We start from the raw sequence: 16,308 nt of genomic DNA on the forward strand, positions 1-16,308 counted from the left end.
GAGCTTGTTTTACAAATTCCTGTAAAGTTTTCGGATCCGTTTTTTTTTCTGAGTATTTTTCAAGACCATGTCTGTTTCTTTTAGTTTTTACTTTTTTGATGTGTCCATTCTCCGATTTTTTAAAATTCGAGAAAAAATGAATTTCTTCGAAAACGAGGTACTGTTGGACATTTCGCTCTGTAAAACATCTGCAACTCGTGCTATCGAAATTTTAAGAACGCCCTGACACGCAAAATATTTCCAGCTCTTTTTTGAGATCTTGTTTGAAATAATGCGACCATTTTTTAAACAAATATCATGTTCTAACTATTGAAAAAAATTTCAAAATACGTTCACTTTTTGCATTTGCCCCGCCTTAGAATAGTAACCTCCCCTTTTTGAGGGGTAAACGCTAATGGGGTGTAAGATTTATTACCCTCTCATTAGTTCCCCTCAATGACCTTAGCTGGACGTCCTTTCTTCTTTCCTCTTTTCCTAAGGCTTTCGTGAAGAATCAAGTGCTTTTGAAAGTGAATCCATGTAGATGCGTGCTATTAGCTGTTAAATTAGCAACATTTGCTTTTTTTCAAATTTGTGGTTTGAAAAGAAATAGATTTGAAAGGAATATTTCTGAGTCAAATTGTTTATTTACAATATAATGAATATTGTTACAATGCTGTCGAATGCGAAAAGTTGACATTTTTCCCTTCCAGTAGAAAAATATTTTTATATATAGATTAAATCGTATTCCAGATACTAGGTATTTTGCATCGTTTTTACATGTGTTTTATGTTACTACAAATGGTACACACATAAAGTGCTTTCCACAGCTCAACAAACGTTTTTGAAAATTATTTGTGCCTTTAAAAGCCAGACTCGTCAAATTTCTTTAGAAGGTATATACACATTGAACATGTAATTCATAATATACAGTAAAATCCATCGAATTTCGGAATCGGGATTGGAAATTTATTTGGTTGAAACAAGTATTTCGTTGCATTAGTATGCGTTGTAATAGGATTTTACTGTATTTCTCATTAGAAAATTCCTAAGGAGGAAAACGATGCATAATTTGATCCCAAATAGAATCGTGAAACGTTTCTTATGGGGTCGCAATATTACTCCTTCTTTTAAGACATGTACGATATTATACCGTTTTTAAAACATTACGTGAGAAACAAAATAGGATAATTTTTATTTTCCAGCGCAGCAATGCGAACCGTGGTTAATTTTATTTTTATTAAAGACTATTTCCTAGCTTACATTTTGTGTCATAATTCCTGCGTTTTACCCCAAGTTTTTATTTATTGCCAGAAACAATGAAAAAAAAAGTTAAAACATTTATTTTTAATTAGCTGTTTTGGAAATAGCTTAAATATATGGATATTGTGATTAACTGCAGGTTTTGAGTGTTTTAATCAAGCAATCATGTACTTGTGTTATTCCATACTTTTCAGAGCGAATCAAGCTTGCACAAATAGTATTTACAATTTAAAAACATGTTTTATATTTTTTGAAGTACGTTGCTTAAATATTATTTCTCCAACAGTGCTATCATTTTTGGAAAACTACTAAAATTCAGGACAATATTTATTCTTCCAGAAAAAAATAAGTTTTTTTTTCCTTTTTCTTTTTCTTTTTCTTTTTTTTTTTTTTTTTTTTGAGCAATTGCGAATGCTTATTATCCTTACTTGAACAAAGCTGATGTTGCTCTGATTTTTCAGATTGTCATGATGACAAGAATAACTCTAGCTCGTTGTTTTAATATTTACTAAGAAGTCAAATTTTCGTCGCCATGGTTACTAATCGTTTGTGTTCATTCAATGTTTAACTTAAGTAGATTTTACTTTTAAAAGGGGGGTGGGTGTAAAATTACATTTCAGGAAAAAAACATCAATGTGGATGAAATTAAAAAGCAAAATTTCATCCAAATACAAAATTTCCAGATTACTAATACCGACATTCAAGACTGACAAGAAAACCAAAATACAGAAGGCTTTCTGATGTCTTCAGAAAGTTTTCACAATAGAAATAGTTTTTTTTTTTTTTTTTTTTTTTTTTAAATCTTTATAAGAATTTGGAAGCTGTATTTTTGAAGAATAAAAATACTTTTCAAAAACATTTATTCAGTTGCGGAAAACATTCCGTACACCAACATACTCATTAAATACATAGCAAATCATGAAAAACATATTAGCAATTTAATATGATTCGGTTAATATAAAAAACGCACCGTGGTAGAATTACTAAGCATTGTATGTATTAGTTTTAATGATGTTTTCAGCCTTATGTTGCTGACAAAGCTAACTAAGATGTGAACAATATACAATGAAGGTTACAAGTTTTCACTGTTTTCTATTTTCATTCTCAGAAGCTAGATCAGCATTTTAATGCAATGTAGAAAAAATTAATTACAGGCATAAAGGTTTTCAGGTCACATAAGCACCCCCCCCCCCCCGTTCCCTTCAAAAAACATCATTAAAGATCGTCTTAAATTTCGTTTTCATGGCTTTAATTTCAAAAAATTTCGGGAAGGGAGTTTCTGAAAAGTCCTTCTTTGACCATAAAAAAAAAAGTCGTCTAAAATTGCATTTTTGGAACTTTGATTTTAAAAACCTGAATGTCCCCAACGTTACTAAAAATGGCCTACAATCATGTTTATAACACTTTGAAAATTTTGCCTCCCCCCAACATCACACTAAGATTGCGTTTTTAGACTATTTCGAAAAATTCCGGGGAAAGCTTCCGAACTCCCCGTTTCCTAACATAATTGAAGAACCTGAAATTGTGTTTTTGGCGTTTCAAGTTTAAAAATTTGCTGGTGGAAGATCACAGGACCTCTTACTTACTTCCAAATACTACCAAAGTTCGTCTAAAAGTGCATTTTGAAAATTTTATTTTCGTGAAAATTAAATGGCATAGCCCCCAAACAGAGTGCTTGGGAAAATAGTTAGTATTTCTGAGTAAATAGTATGCTTACGATAAAGATCATGTTAATTAAATATAGAAATGGTTCCCTCTCCTAAACAAGAAGCTAAATCCTTTCTCTCGCTGTATTTACATATTATTAGGAATTAGGAGTCAATAGAATAGAAAATGTGGGATCTCAAAAAAGATTTTTGTTCTATACGAATGAAAATTACTTGATAATCATTTGATTAGAACATTCATTTTATTCTGTGACTGAAGACACGATACGATAATTTTTCGGCACAGAAGTGCGTAACACAGAACTTAAAAAGAAAAAGTTTGTCTTGATTTTTTTTTTTTTTTTAAATTGTGAACCCTTACTTGCACTTATAATTGCTTTCCTAAATGTAAGCTGTTCATTTTCATTTTTGTTTTAACTTTATGTATTTCCTGCAAATCTGTTTCTTGCCCTTTTTTTATTTTTTATTATTGATTCATTAAATGCAAGATGCATAAAAACGAGGCAGAGCGATAAAAACTTTAAAATCTGGCAGAGCGAGGCGTGGAGATTTTTTTTCACCTAAGTATTTCGAGGTTTTTTTTTTTTTTTTTTTTTTTTTTTTTTTTTTTTTCAGGCAGATATACATGTAGGTAATATTTTCCTGCCTCCTGAGAAAAAGGACAACCCTTAATATTTATTATGACAACTAACGAGGATCAGACACTCACAAGACTTATTAGGAAATTTTAATAAAAACTCAATGTGTTGAAGTAGAAGCACTATATACACTATATGACCTAAAGCATTGGGACACTTTCAAAAATTCACATTTTTAGGGATTTCTCGAGAAATAATAGACCAATTGCTCTATAATTTGTTTCGCATAAAATGTATACTCTAGTTGTCATTTTCCAATAAAAATTAAGTCTGCTATTCATTTAGGGGACCGACAACAAATTGAGGAAAAAAGTTTTTTGATCATTTTTCATTGCAAATTGCTGGGAATAAGCTATAATTTTCAGAAATGAGTTAAAAATCTATCAAAAACTTATTTTTATATTTTTGTGAAAATATCTCTTATACCCATGGAAATATAAGCATTTCTTCCGAAAATGCAAAAAAAATTTTGACGGTTTTCGCCTCATATTACGCAGAGTATTTCGTCAGACGTTACTAAACTTTTAGAATGTTTGACAGCATTTTAGAGAAACATAATAATAAAATTTGAAGTTAAAATATTGAAAATTTGATGAAATATGAACAATTAATGCTATTAATTTTTCACTGCGCATGCACGAAAGATAGCAATTTATAACGTTCATAATTCAAAGCTCAGATACATCCTACAATCCATGAAAAAAATTCCACCGCAATTTCTTTAAATTTTAAAAAGTTATCAGCGATCTAATGAGCCGAATTTCTATAATTCTAGGATAGGTGACGAATGGTAAGGGATTGTTAGCAAACTGGCAACACTTTCCTGCCATCGTTACAGAGTGATTCATGATAAGAACGGATTATTTGTTGCTGGTCCCCTAAATGAATAGCAGACTTAATTGTTATTGGATTTGACGTCTGGAGTATACTTTTCATGAGAAAAAAAATTACAGAGCAGAGAGCAATTGGTCTTTTATTTCTCGAGAAATCCGTAAAATTATGAATTTTTGAAAGTGTCCCAACACTTTTGGTCATATAGTGTATGTAATACCTCATGTATTTTGCCGAATTTAGTAACTGGGAATCTGAAACTCTAAAAGTGCTAGGTTTAGCTTTATTTCAAAATTTCAGAGTAAGATAGTTTACAAACATTGAGAGTGGGTGAAGGGGTGATTTTTGCCTTTGAGCTTGGAGCAGGGTGAGCACCCCTGCGTACAAACAAAGATCACAGAAAAATCTTTAATTTTTCAAATTCAGGAAATCCTTATCCGTAGCCGTCCGCGACTTTGCCGTTGTTATGCTCAATTTGAAAGAACTTTCACCATAACAACCCCTTGAGAAATGCTATCGTAGCCTTCTCATCTACATATAAAATTAGATAAATAAATAAATATTTTTTCAAAAAGAAAAGGATTCAAAGATAAAGATTAGAGGAATTTTCTGGTCACCAGTGGTGAGAAAAGGCAATTATAGTAGCCACATTTTTATCTATTCGCCACTGCATTTGTAAAACAGGTAACTAACCAACAAAGTAGTATTTAGTTTAGCACTAAAATTATCAGTTCAAATAAAGGTTAATGTAACTAATTAGTGGCACTAATGTTTATTGTACAATCAAGTATTAACTATGCAAAGAGGATCTAGTTTCATTTTTAAGAAGAATGTTTTCTGGCAACTCGGATGGGGTTGGGGAGAGTGGCAAACAGGCAGAGGAAGCGAAAAAATTTCGCCAACCGATAACTAGTTATTCCCCAGTTTTATTCGGCACTCGATTTTTCAAATATATTAAGTAGGATCATCCATTTTTAAAGAATATTTTTTGGTTAGAATTTGGAGTTCATTTCGTTAAAATTCAGTGTGGTCATGCAGGCTATCTTTTTTTTTCCTTCCTTTTTTGAAATCATCAATTTTCAATAACGAACATTTTTCTAAAAATAAAACGAATTTATGAATTTATTTATTGCAAATATTCATTCATTCGTTAATTTTTCCTAGATGAGATCTGAAACCTTATTAATGGGGGAAAAAATCTTTGTTTCAAAATTAATTTTAGCGCGAATACAAATAAATAATATCACAAGTAGGATTGTAAAATGCGCGGCAATGTAAAATTTCGCGCCTTTTACATTGAGTTATTTTTCTTTTACTTATGTAGTTAAGACTCAAGAGGGAAAGAACTAGAATTTCCTTGGAAGGGTCTGTAAAAAGCTGCGGTTTCATTTCGCCGACAGCTTGCACAGCAGGGGGAGCGTCCGGTCTGTCCCCCTGCAAAATGTGACAGGTCACATGATCCACACTTTCATCGGTCACCGTTCGTTCTATTGGCTGTTGAAGTGTCAATCATTTCACTAATGTACACTGCTTTCGTTTAAAGAAAAGGCCCATTTTCAAGCGAGATCGTTTTTCTTCCCCACTGAAGAGCAGCCTTAAAATCCACATTTCATACTTGCGCATGCGGTAGCTTTCCACTAAATTCATCATGTTTGTGTTCGTTTGTCGGGTTGTTCAGATGATACTGGGGAAGTAAGTTTGCATTTACCATTATCAAGCAACAAATTTATAGCAATAGCGATAGAGCTTTCAATAATTCATGATGTTTATATGCATTATTAATACATGATGTATTGCTGATATACACAATTGAGAATTAAAGCTTCAACTTGATTAAAATCAATCATCTTGGTTGAGATAATACCTACAGGATCGTCGTCAGTAGCTTGTCGAAAACAAAAATATTAATAAACGTGTGTGTGTTTCAGAAGACAATAATTTATTGAAGGGACTGGAAACCAAATAGGTAAACGTATCTTGAGAGATTAATTTTCGATTATTAGCAGTAATTAATCATACGACTAGAGCAATGGTCCTTGATCCAGTGCTAAAAAAATCAAAAAGTTTTTTTTTTGATATAAACCTATTATTAATTACTATGCTAATACTATTGTTGAGAAGCAAGAAAAATATCGTCTTTCTTTCAGTTGTATAATTTTCTAACACCGCAAGCGGCGTTATCGTCCAATTTGAGGCGGGGGGAAGGGATCCCTTAGAGTATGAAAGCCAATAGCAAAGTGAGAAGGAAAGCTACTTCAGAATAAGAACGCTTATGATAATGACATGAGTAATGAACACAATAACGATCTCCCATAGGCAGCCGCTTATGTTCATAGCGGCATGCGAACCTCGTTTGCCTGACGAAGCACTTCCAAAACTTTCGCAGCATCTTTTATTCCGAAGGCCATTACTTCTGATGCCGTGTGCACGTGTTCTCAAAAGCAAACATCTAGGGAGAGAAAGTTTGTGTTGCGAATGCGCCTCCCCATTGACAGCGAAACAATTAACTCTAACGATCAGCCATCAATTCACTATCACTTCACAAGCTACTGATAAGGCATCTCCCCCACTCCTTTAATGAAGGAAACAATTGCCGGCACGTCTCAAGGTCTCTCGGTTCTTTACACCGATTGCCTCGAGGAATATATTCCTTTTGCCTTTCGGCCATCACCTTTTGTCCCGTCGAAGGACGATAGAACATTGATGCTGGACGAACACTGGAAGAGATGCTCAACTCGACCACAAAGGCGGGAGTGTTGTGTTCCAGGATTGAAACACAAATCCGGATTAACCTCTTGAGAGCCCCGAGGCTCATTCTGGCACCAGCATACAAACACAACAGATTTTACATGCACTATATTTCTCCCTCCTATATCTACTCTATAGCAGCCTAGTAGTATCCTACCTAGAGGCCCGAGGCTCATTCTGACATCAGCATATAGACACAATAGAATTTACATGCACTATATCTCTTCCTCCCCTATCTACTCTAGAGCAGCCTACTAGTACCCTACCTAGAGCCAGAGCCCCGAGGGTCATTCTGGCATCAGCATAAAAACACAATAGATTTTACATGCACTACCCCTGTCTACTCTATAACAGCCTAGAAGTATCCTACCTAGAAACCCGAGGCTCATTCTGACATCAGCATAAAGACACAATAGATTTTACATGCACTACCCCTGTCTACTCTACAGCTGCCTAGTAGTATCCTACCTAGAAATCCGAGGCTCATTCTGACATCAGCATATAGACACAATAGAATTGACATGCACTATATCTCTCCCTCCCCTAGCTACTCTAGAGCAGTCTTCTAGTATCCTACCTAGAGTATCAACCTAGAGTATACTACTTGATCACAAGAGAGGCCTTCATCAAGGCAGCAGAAATGTTCTAGGTAGTCCATCATTAACCGAAACACACCATACAATTCTTTTGCCCTAGGATTTTGCATTCAGTTTATAGATCTCTGTTAGTTGCTTATATATTCTGCATACTTTATATATGACTGCCCATACCTTATCTCCCTAAGCTCCAGACAGGTTTTCTGTAGACCACACGATCAACTTCAATTGATTCTATACAAGACCTCAATGAATATAAGATATGACATTTCATATGAAATTTGTGAAAATCCTCCGTTGACTACCTTATGAAGAATGATCATCTATAATCAAATCACACATTTTAAAGGCAATCTTCATAGTCTCTAGGGACATTTTCCGCGGAGTCTATGAGATGAACTTAGATAAACTGAGATGCGCAAAAGTATTCGCATTTTGTCAAACGTTTATAGCTTTTCTGCATAAATTACTTTCTATGGCCTGTTTCTGATATCGTTAACAAATCAACAGCACAAATATTGACGTATTTTCTTTTTTTTTTTTTAAATTTTGAATTCAGACGGTTTAAGACTTAATAAAAACTCTCAACGAGAGGCTTTGTGGTCGATAAGCACGTCTTCTTAGCAGTTTTGAGAAAGCCAGTAACTGGTAGTGTATATTGTATGAAAGAATTTCGTAGTCACCCTCTATGAATTTTATAGAGCCTTCTCTGTCACATCTGGATACGCACTTCAATATTTCACCCTGAATTAATTTTATATTCATGTATTTATGAAACAAAGCTGGATTAATGTGAAGAAAGAAGATAAACAAAAGTATTAAAATGAGTGAAATATATTTTATTTATAGAAATGATTGAGCAGAGCAAAATATTCGTTCTGTCTTTTAAGTAGAACAATATCTTGGATGTACATTTCTATTGTCTTACAAAGCACAAAGCCGCAAAATGCAGTCGCTACAACAGCTTCTGTTTTATGGGAATTTTTACATTTAAAAAGAGAGAGAGAATAAAACAAAGCCTGTGATATCTAAAAAATATTTCCATACCGAAAAGAAAAATCACATTAAAATGGTGTCAATGGTAGAGTGATAATGCTTTTGCAGAATATCTTACAGTTGTATTCTATCCTATAATGTAATATTTTACACACTATCATGATGGATTTTTTAAAAATATTGAGAGAAAAAAATCCTTAAAATACAGGATGTTTTTGAAGTCATCCATTGATAAAGAACATTTCTAATAATAATAGTAATAACTTCTAGAGATATAAACATAATTATTATTTTATTTTGATCCTCATCTCAAAAAGTTCTTTTACAACGTTAATACACTTTTATGTATGAGCACTTTTCGCAGTTCTGAGAAGATTTAAACGTTTTCAACTTCGCACAGGCACTAGCGCAGCCAGAGTAATTTAACTTCTGGAGTATGAGAGCTTGGTCATAACAGTAATTGTATAGATAAAAACTGTCATATTAAAATGGGCAATATTAAAAAAAAGGTTCTGGGGGTGTTGACCGTCAAAACTGCTTTGTGAGCTTTTTTTTTTATTATTATTTATAGACGCAATTTTCTGTTTCCGATGCTAGCGCCACCTGCATGGTTTTGTCAAATTATTTACTGAGAAAAGCAAAAAAAAAAAAAAAAAAAAAAAGTGAAACATGGATCAAAATGAAAAAAAAAGAGAAAGAATTATTTATAAATTTTACATAGTTTTATTTATTTATTTATTTATTATTATTATTATTATTATTTTTATCAGCACAAGACTTTATAAGGAACTTGCCAATACCCTCGATTGTAACGTTTAGTGAGGATCTTCAGTGGCCCCTTTCACCATTCGTTTAAATGTGTAGCAAGTGCTTTTTGGGCTTCATTTGTGCAAGATGAACCGGTGCAGTAAGCGCGGACGACGATTTGTGCGAAGGATGGTGCGGTGTACAAAAATAGACAATGTATACACAATAAATAACAATAAAGATGTATTCGCGCCTCTTAAGTAAATGAGCCTTCGAGAACATACTGTACACACTCGTTTTCTTAAGTACAATTCGTTTTGGGAAGACCACATTTGTAAAGACTACGCTGGCCAATCATGCCCCCACTGCACTAAGGGGACAAATGTCATGATTTACAACGAAATACTTGTAGACGAGGAAGACATATTTATCTGTTTTAGTTAGTTAACACGATTTCAAAATGTCAATCATTCAAATTCATTCATTCATCAAATTCAATCATTTACATTTTAAAAAATCTTTAAGCAGTAGAGTTAATAATAAATTTAAAACAGCTCAGAAATTGGAATATTGCATGCTTTGCTAACTGAGAAATTATAAATTCCGTTTTAACAGCCTCTGTTGAAAATGATATCGTTTAAACAGGTAAAAATTTTCAATTTTGAATAAAATCATTGATTTACATATTTTTATTTTTGATGCATAAAAAATGAGTGTTTTAAGAAAAACTACGAATCTAATGTTAGTAAATACTGTGAAAGTACAAGGAAGATACTGGGTACATTAGATTGACTTAGCAAAATATTGCAAATATTTTTGATAAATGATAATTTCGAGCAGTACTTTTAATACTATGCAGCAATAAATAAAATGTTTTACAATCATAAAATGAAATATCATCATAGGACATGCTGCTTGAGCTTACAAGCTGTCTCTATTATCAATCAGAAATCGCAAAAAAAAAAAAAAAAAAAAAAAAAAAAAAGAAGAAAGAAAAACATTGAATATCGTCATAAACTGGTTGTTTCATTGCTGAAAGAAAATCACGTGATGAAGAAGTGAAGGATTCAAGTCCATGACGTTCCAGCATGCGAATATGGGTTTCCCAAAACGTTTACATCAATAATATTTTGAAAAATGCTCTTCAAATGAATAAAAGGGAAAATTTCTACTATAAATAAAGATGACTGCAAAATATGGGAAGACAACTCAATTCGCTTTTTCAATAAACATCAAACACATTATGTGACAAAACTTTACATTGTAAAACACAATAATCTTTGCAAATAAAAAAGTGTAAACAAACACACGAATTATAAACGCTGAAACATCGAATGGTATGTCAATTTCTAATAATACAAAATTAAAAATTATGAAATGATGGTAAAAATTGAACAAAAATCTAAAAATCTCTTTGGTATGCAGATTAAAAACGATCTGACATGACTACTATTGTTCCTGTAGTAGTGTCATTCCACTCGATCACTTCTGCTCGAGCAGTAAGCTCCTCTCATCAAAAGTCAAATCAATAGCTCTGAAATTTTCATTTCTCAGTCCTCAAGAGGTATATGAACACGTTAACTTCAGCCTTATTTGCTTTTGTATCTCTGAAACTCTTTAATTGACTATCAAAATGTAAACACGGTTGTTCAACGGGCAGAATCATTTGACACTCACTCTTGGACCGAGCTTATAATTTATCAGATTGCACTCATTCCAATTCGAGTTCTCGGTCATACGTAAATGATCACAAGCTACTGTACATGACGATGACATTTCTAAATAATCTTCAATGACTAATTCACATGAGCGTTATTTTTGACTTTCTGCTCTCTATATTTACCAACTTAATGCACGATAACTACAAATCTACCGTACACAACCGAGAGTTTTAATATCACCGTAATTTAAGAATGAAACTCTTTGCCTCATTTTTTACTGTTTCTAAAGTTGGTGGTAGCTTCTACTTTTAGTCCAGTCAAATAGCTTGTTGTTCATCAATAAGCTATTTCAAATATATGTTCGTAAGTAGTTCAACAAATGGATCACATTGGGGCTGAAGTCGTTCAGTACGGAAACTTACAGTTCCTGGCAAAATCAATTGAATAGCTTGTTGTTCATCAATAAACTATTCAGTTCGATCTTATAGAAGCCGACCAGAGTACCACCCAAGAAGCAACTGATGGTTGATGGATCCCACTGCTGATGAAACTTTCTCACTACGAATGGAAATTTACAGCTCTTGGTGCAGTTAGTTGAACAACTTGTACTCCATCAAACAATCATTTAACTAGTTCGAGTAAAAATATCTCATAAAAAACCATCCGAGAAGCTTGCTAACGGATCACATCAATGCTTGAATATCCTTGTTACGGACGGAATGACGGATGGAAGCTTATAACTCGTTGTGGTGCTTCGACCGTAAACGGCAAGAACTGATTTGTGCAATACCCAGAAGATCTATCTACACCATTCATTTTGTAGAATGAGAAAGAACTTTGGATTGTCAGCTGGATGACTAAAATATGCTTGGATTTGAGGTAGCCATGGGCAATTAAAGTCCATTAGTTAGCATCTGTCCTTGTAAGCGTCAGGACTGAGGGACGGTGCTGTCGTCAGGATAGTGTTCTGGTTAGTAATTGGACGACTGCTGTAGTAATAGGACGGATCCGCTATAATAGAGAAAAGAGAAAAGCAATTAATACATTTAATTGTTATCACATACATTTTTTTTTGTGTACAAAGAAACACAGCAAAATTAAAGTAAGAAACAACAACGTCAAAAAGCACAAATTGCAGATTACTGCAGATACTTGTTTCAACGTTACAAGAACGCCTTCTTCAATGCCTTATAGATGAAAAGACATCCGACAAAACGAGCTTTTTTCGGATGTCTTTTCATCCATAAGCTCATTATTTTTGGCATTGAAAAAGGCGTTCCTTGTAACGCCGAAACACGTGTCTGCAGTAATCTGCAATTTGTGTTTTAAACAAATTAATTATGTTGTTTTTTGCTCTATCTGACGAGGCTGCACGTTGACTCTTCACCTTTTGCAGGCCTTTTGCATTCGCCTGGGACTGACAGCCAATCTTTCATGTGGCACCAATATGGGCAGATGCAATTACAATTTGAGCATTTTGACTCCAAGTTTCCCATTTGTTAGCGGCACATAGGCTCTAACGACGAGAATTTCACTAGGAATTAAATTTATCCGAGAGCATAACATCTTCAATGAATCTTGAACATACCACCTACAGTCTGACCACCGATTAGGTGGAAAGGCAAACATCCGGTTTACAGACAGAAATGAATGCATCTATGTATTAGTTTTCAGGGATGTCAGCTTTTGCAGATGTATTTTACTCTCTAAATTAAGCAGAGTCATATTCAAATGAACGGAACACACGCACAAATTTTTAATTTCCCCCCTCATTCAGATTGACTTCTTAACTGGACGCCTGCCAATTCCATTTAATCCGCTTGCATACTGTAATCGTACGACACGGACGCAGACGATTTCCTCATCTTGAAAATCTACCGACTTGGGCCGAATTAGAACCCACGAATTTGGTCCGAATTTGAACGTAAGAGGCAAAAACCAAATTATTACGACGCTCAAAAGGCTCATAATCCATTGTATAAATAATACAGTGAAGCACCGTTTATACGTTTTTGAAAGGACTATATGAAAAAAGTGTACAAACGAAAAAACGTATAATAGGTATAGGTTAATGTGTATTAGGCTTTACAGGGACTAATTTTAAAAAAGTATAATTGATAAAAACGTATAAAAGAGAAACGTATAAACGGTGCTTCACTGTAATAATAAAAATCTAAATCAATAAAATAATAATGCAGTTATTAACAGAAAAAATATTAATTCAGTTCTTAACTTGTACATTTTAGATAGCTTGATTTTTCAAAATCAACAAATAAGTAGATAAGAGAATACTTACTGACAATGCTGCTGGTGGTGTACCCGTATGTAGCATAAGGGCTAGTTGAATACTGAGTATAAGGCGACGCGTAAGAGTACTCTGTCCCTGGAACTGCTGCAACACCGGATCCCGGTACAGTCATAGTTGTCACTGTAAAATTAAAAATTATTGTTATTGTTAAGAATTTAATAATAAACTTCATTTCTCGAAATATTCCATTAATTTTAATTTAGACACTTATTTTATATCATGATTCGGAAAGAGACTTACAGTACATTTCAGCAAATAGACACAAAATGCTTCATTGTGTGTTTGAAAATATTTTATAAATTTTTTGTTCAACATTTTTTGGCGCCGGAATTACTTACGTTTTTATGATTTTTTCTCACGATATCGAGCATTAGTTCATGCACCATCAACTATAAGTAAGAAGACTACTAGTATATAATGGCTGTTTGATTCACTCAGGCAAATAATAAACTGATGCAAACGCAGTTTATCTCCACTGAAGAAATACTTTTCCGATATGTCAATATGCTCCAGTTGACCTGTCGCCTTGGTATTTGGTATTCAATGATAAGCAAAAAGTTCTAAACGATCTTCATTTTATTTTGTACGTTTGCGTGAGTTGACACCTTGTGGATGTGAGAGCATGATCATTTCATGCCATCAACATCAATTGCTTGAGGATTCAGCGTCCCTCGTGCGATGGTTATTTGCTGAGCAACAATGAAACCTAATCTTAATAATAAGAAGTTAATTTCTGTATAGTGCATTTCATAACAGACGTATCACAATCGAAGAAAAGTAGAAGCTAAAGTAACGTGGTTATTTGAAATACTGTCCATCATAGCCGTCGTGAGGTCCACGTTCTATTGTGAGAGAAAAGAATGTCAAACCGATGAAACAGAATTTAATATGCTGATTGACTTACCGGATGGGTACTGTGAGAAAGATGGCAGGGGCGTGTAAGTGGCGTTGGGGCTCAGAGGACTATGGACTGGCTGTAGAACCGTTAGAGCCGAAGTACCCTCATTCAGCTCAGCCTTAGCTGGAGAAGGACTTCCACCGCACACCTCACCACTGTTGCCCACTGAAAAAAAAAAAAAAAAAAAAGCTCAACATAAATTCCCTTGTCAATAATTATGCGTGTTATTAATGTGCAAGCAAACATTAATTTGCAAGCTATTCTCGACAAATTTAAATGTGATCAAATTTTTAACACATAAATTAGGAAATTAGTCTTCAACTTCTAGTTTTTTATTATCATGGTTACTGTACCAATGGTAATTCAAATCAGCATCAGCTGCTTAGTTGTCAGTGAGTGTTACGGGAACTCCATTCTTTGCATCTCGCTCAAACAGCAAGGCCCAACTTCAAAGCGCAAGGTCGTTTGCCCATTGAAGGAAAAAGTACAGCCAGACATTTAGCATTATTTTAGCTCAAAATGAGGGAAATAAATTTCTATGACAATTGCTATCAACCAGACAGCTACTACTATTTTCTTGAACGTTCTGAATTTTGATTAAAATTAAATTGGAAGGCAATATTGAAGTTACATTTAGAGCAAAATCTCTGAATAATTTTATTCTTTTAATATCTGTCCCACTTCAATTTTAACAAGCAGTTTCAATTGCATTACGTTTCAACTCCATTAACTTATTTCATGTTTAGCTTCAAAATAACAATGGCTGATTGTTTTCCAAAAATATCACATTTTAAAAATAAAACATGAAATATTATAAAGGAATATGAAATTCGCATGAATCTCAAATGCAAAATTTTTGCCAACTTTCTGTAATCCTCCTTTTTTATGAGCCCTTGAACTCCCATGTGCATATCTATGAACACGCACAAACACTGAAAATTTTAAAGTTTACAAAAATTCTTTAAAAAATAACGATATGCATGTGTTTTATAAAATTTAAATACCTAAGAAGGCATAAAAAGATTGCAAAAAAAGCACAATGAGCTGAGTAGTACCTGTTACGTAGGTATTATCCAAGACATTGCCTGGATTCACAACAAGCTGTTGTTTCACTTCCTGCATACTGATGGGGGTGAGAGGCGTCAGAGATCCACTGCCTGCACAAATACATATGACGTCACTTCTTCTGAACTCATATCATGACAATAACATTCCCAACACCACAGAAGTGGAAACGTGAATAGATACAAAAGAAAGGTAAGAAAAGACAAAGACAGGATAGTCAAAGCAGCATGAAAGTCTTTCAGAACGGTTGCGAAAGAGAGTTTTGGCAGATAAAAACTGGAAAGCGATACTGTAAAATTAGGAAAACGAAAGAAGCATAGGTACCAAATTGACATCACGAGTCTGAAGAAAGTTTTAAAGTATTCAAATGAGTATCTTAATTAATATAATTTTGAAATAGCAACTGTCTTGATTATAACGTTTCAAGAATATATATATATAATATTCGTCATAGAAAATTTTCTTATCAAAAAGTTTCATTACATGTGTTTCGCAATCGAATGACTTTTAAGAGAAAGTAACCAGGGAAAGTATTAAGACTTAATCTTTTATAAAAACTAAATATACTAATATTGGAATAAGAATAAAAATTTAGCTTTGAATTTGAAGCGAGAAAAATTATGCATAAAAGATGTAAATGTAAATCACTTATATTTGTTGTAGCTCTATTTTAAACTAAGCAACGACAAAAGTACTTTCCAATGAACTGAAAACATGAGTTTGTTAGTTTCATGGTGCATTTTTAGTCAAGTTGCGTTTTTGAAGTTAGCGATCTGCGAAGAGCTAAAATTTTCTTTCTATGTAGTTTGAAAAACAGCCAATAGATGTCAGGCTAGTCGGAATGTGAGAGATGTTTTGAACGTAGCTTACGTAGGCTACGTTCGGACAAGAGGTCAAAAAATTCTCAAGGT

The 16,308-nt window shown here is 33.6% G+C and overlaps 1 protein-coding gene across 1 annotated transcript in view; it reads right to left on the reverse strand.

The window, feature by feature from the left end:
• Positions 1-11,915: 11,915 nt before the first annotated feature.
• The window catches only part of LOC129216580 (paired box protein Pax-2-like), a 74,563-nt gene continuing 70,170 nt past the window's right edge, over positions 11,916-16,308 (reverse strand). The window contains exons 8-11 of the mRNA XM_054850795.1: positions 15,388-15,489; positions 14,339-14,497; positions 13,423-13,554; positions 11,916-12,137 (exon numbers count right to left, since the gene is read on the reverse strand). Of these exons, the coding sequence (XP_054706770.1) occupies positions 12,034-12,137; positions 13,423-13,554; positions 14,339-14,497; positions 15,388-15,489 (497 nt within the window). The 3' untranslated portion in view covers positions 11,916-12,033. The remainder of the gene's footprint in view (positions 12,138-13,422; positions 13,555-14,338; positions 14,498-15,387; positions 15,490-16,308) is intronic.

Source organism: Uloborus diversus, chromosome 2 (assembly GCF_026930045.1).
Source record: "Uloborus diversus isolate 005 chromosome 2, Udiv.v.3.1, whole genome shotgun sequence".
NCBI classification, from domain to species: domain Eukaryota; kingdom Metazoa; phylum Arthropoda; class Arachnida; order Araneae; family Uloboridae; genus Uloborus; species Uloborus diversus.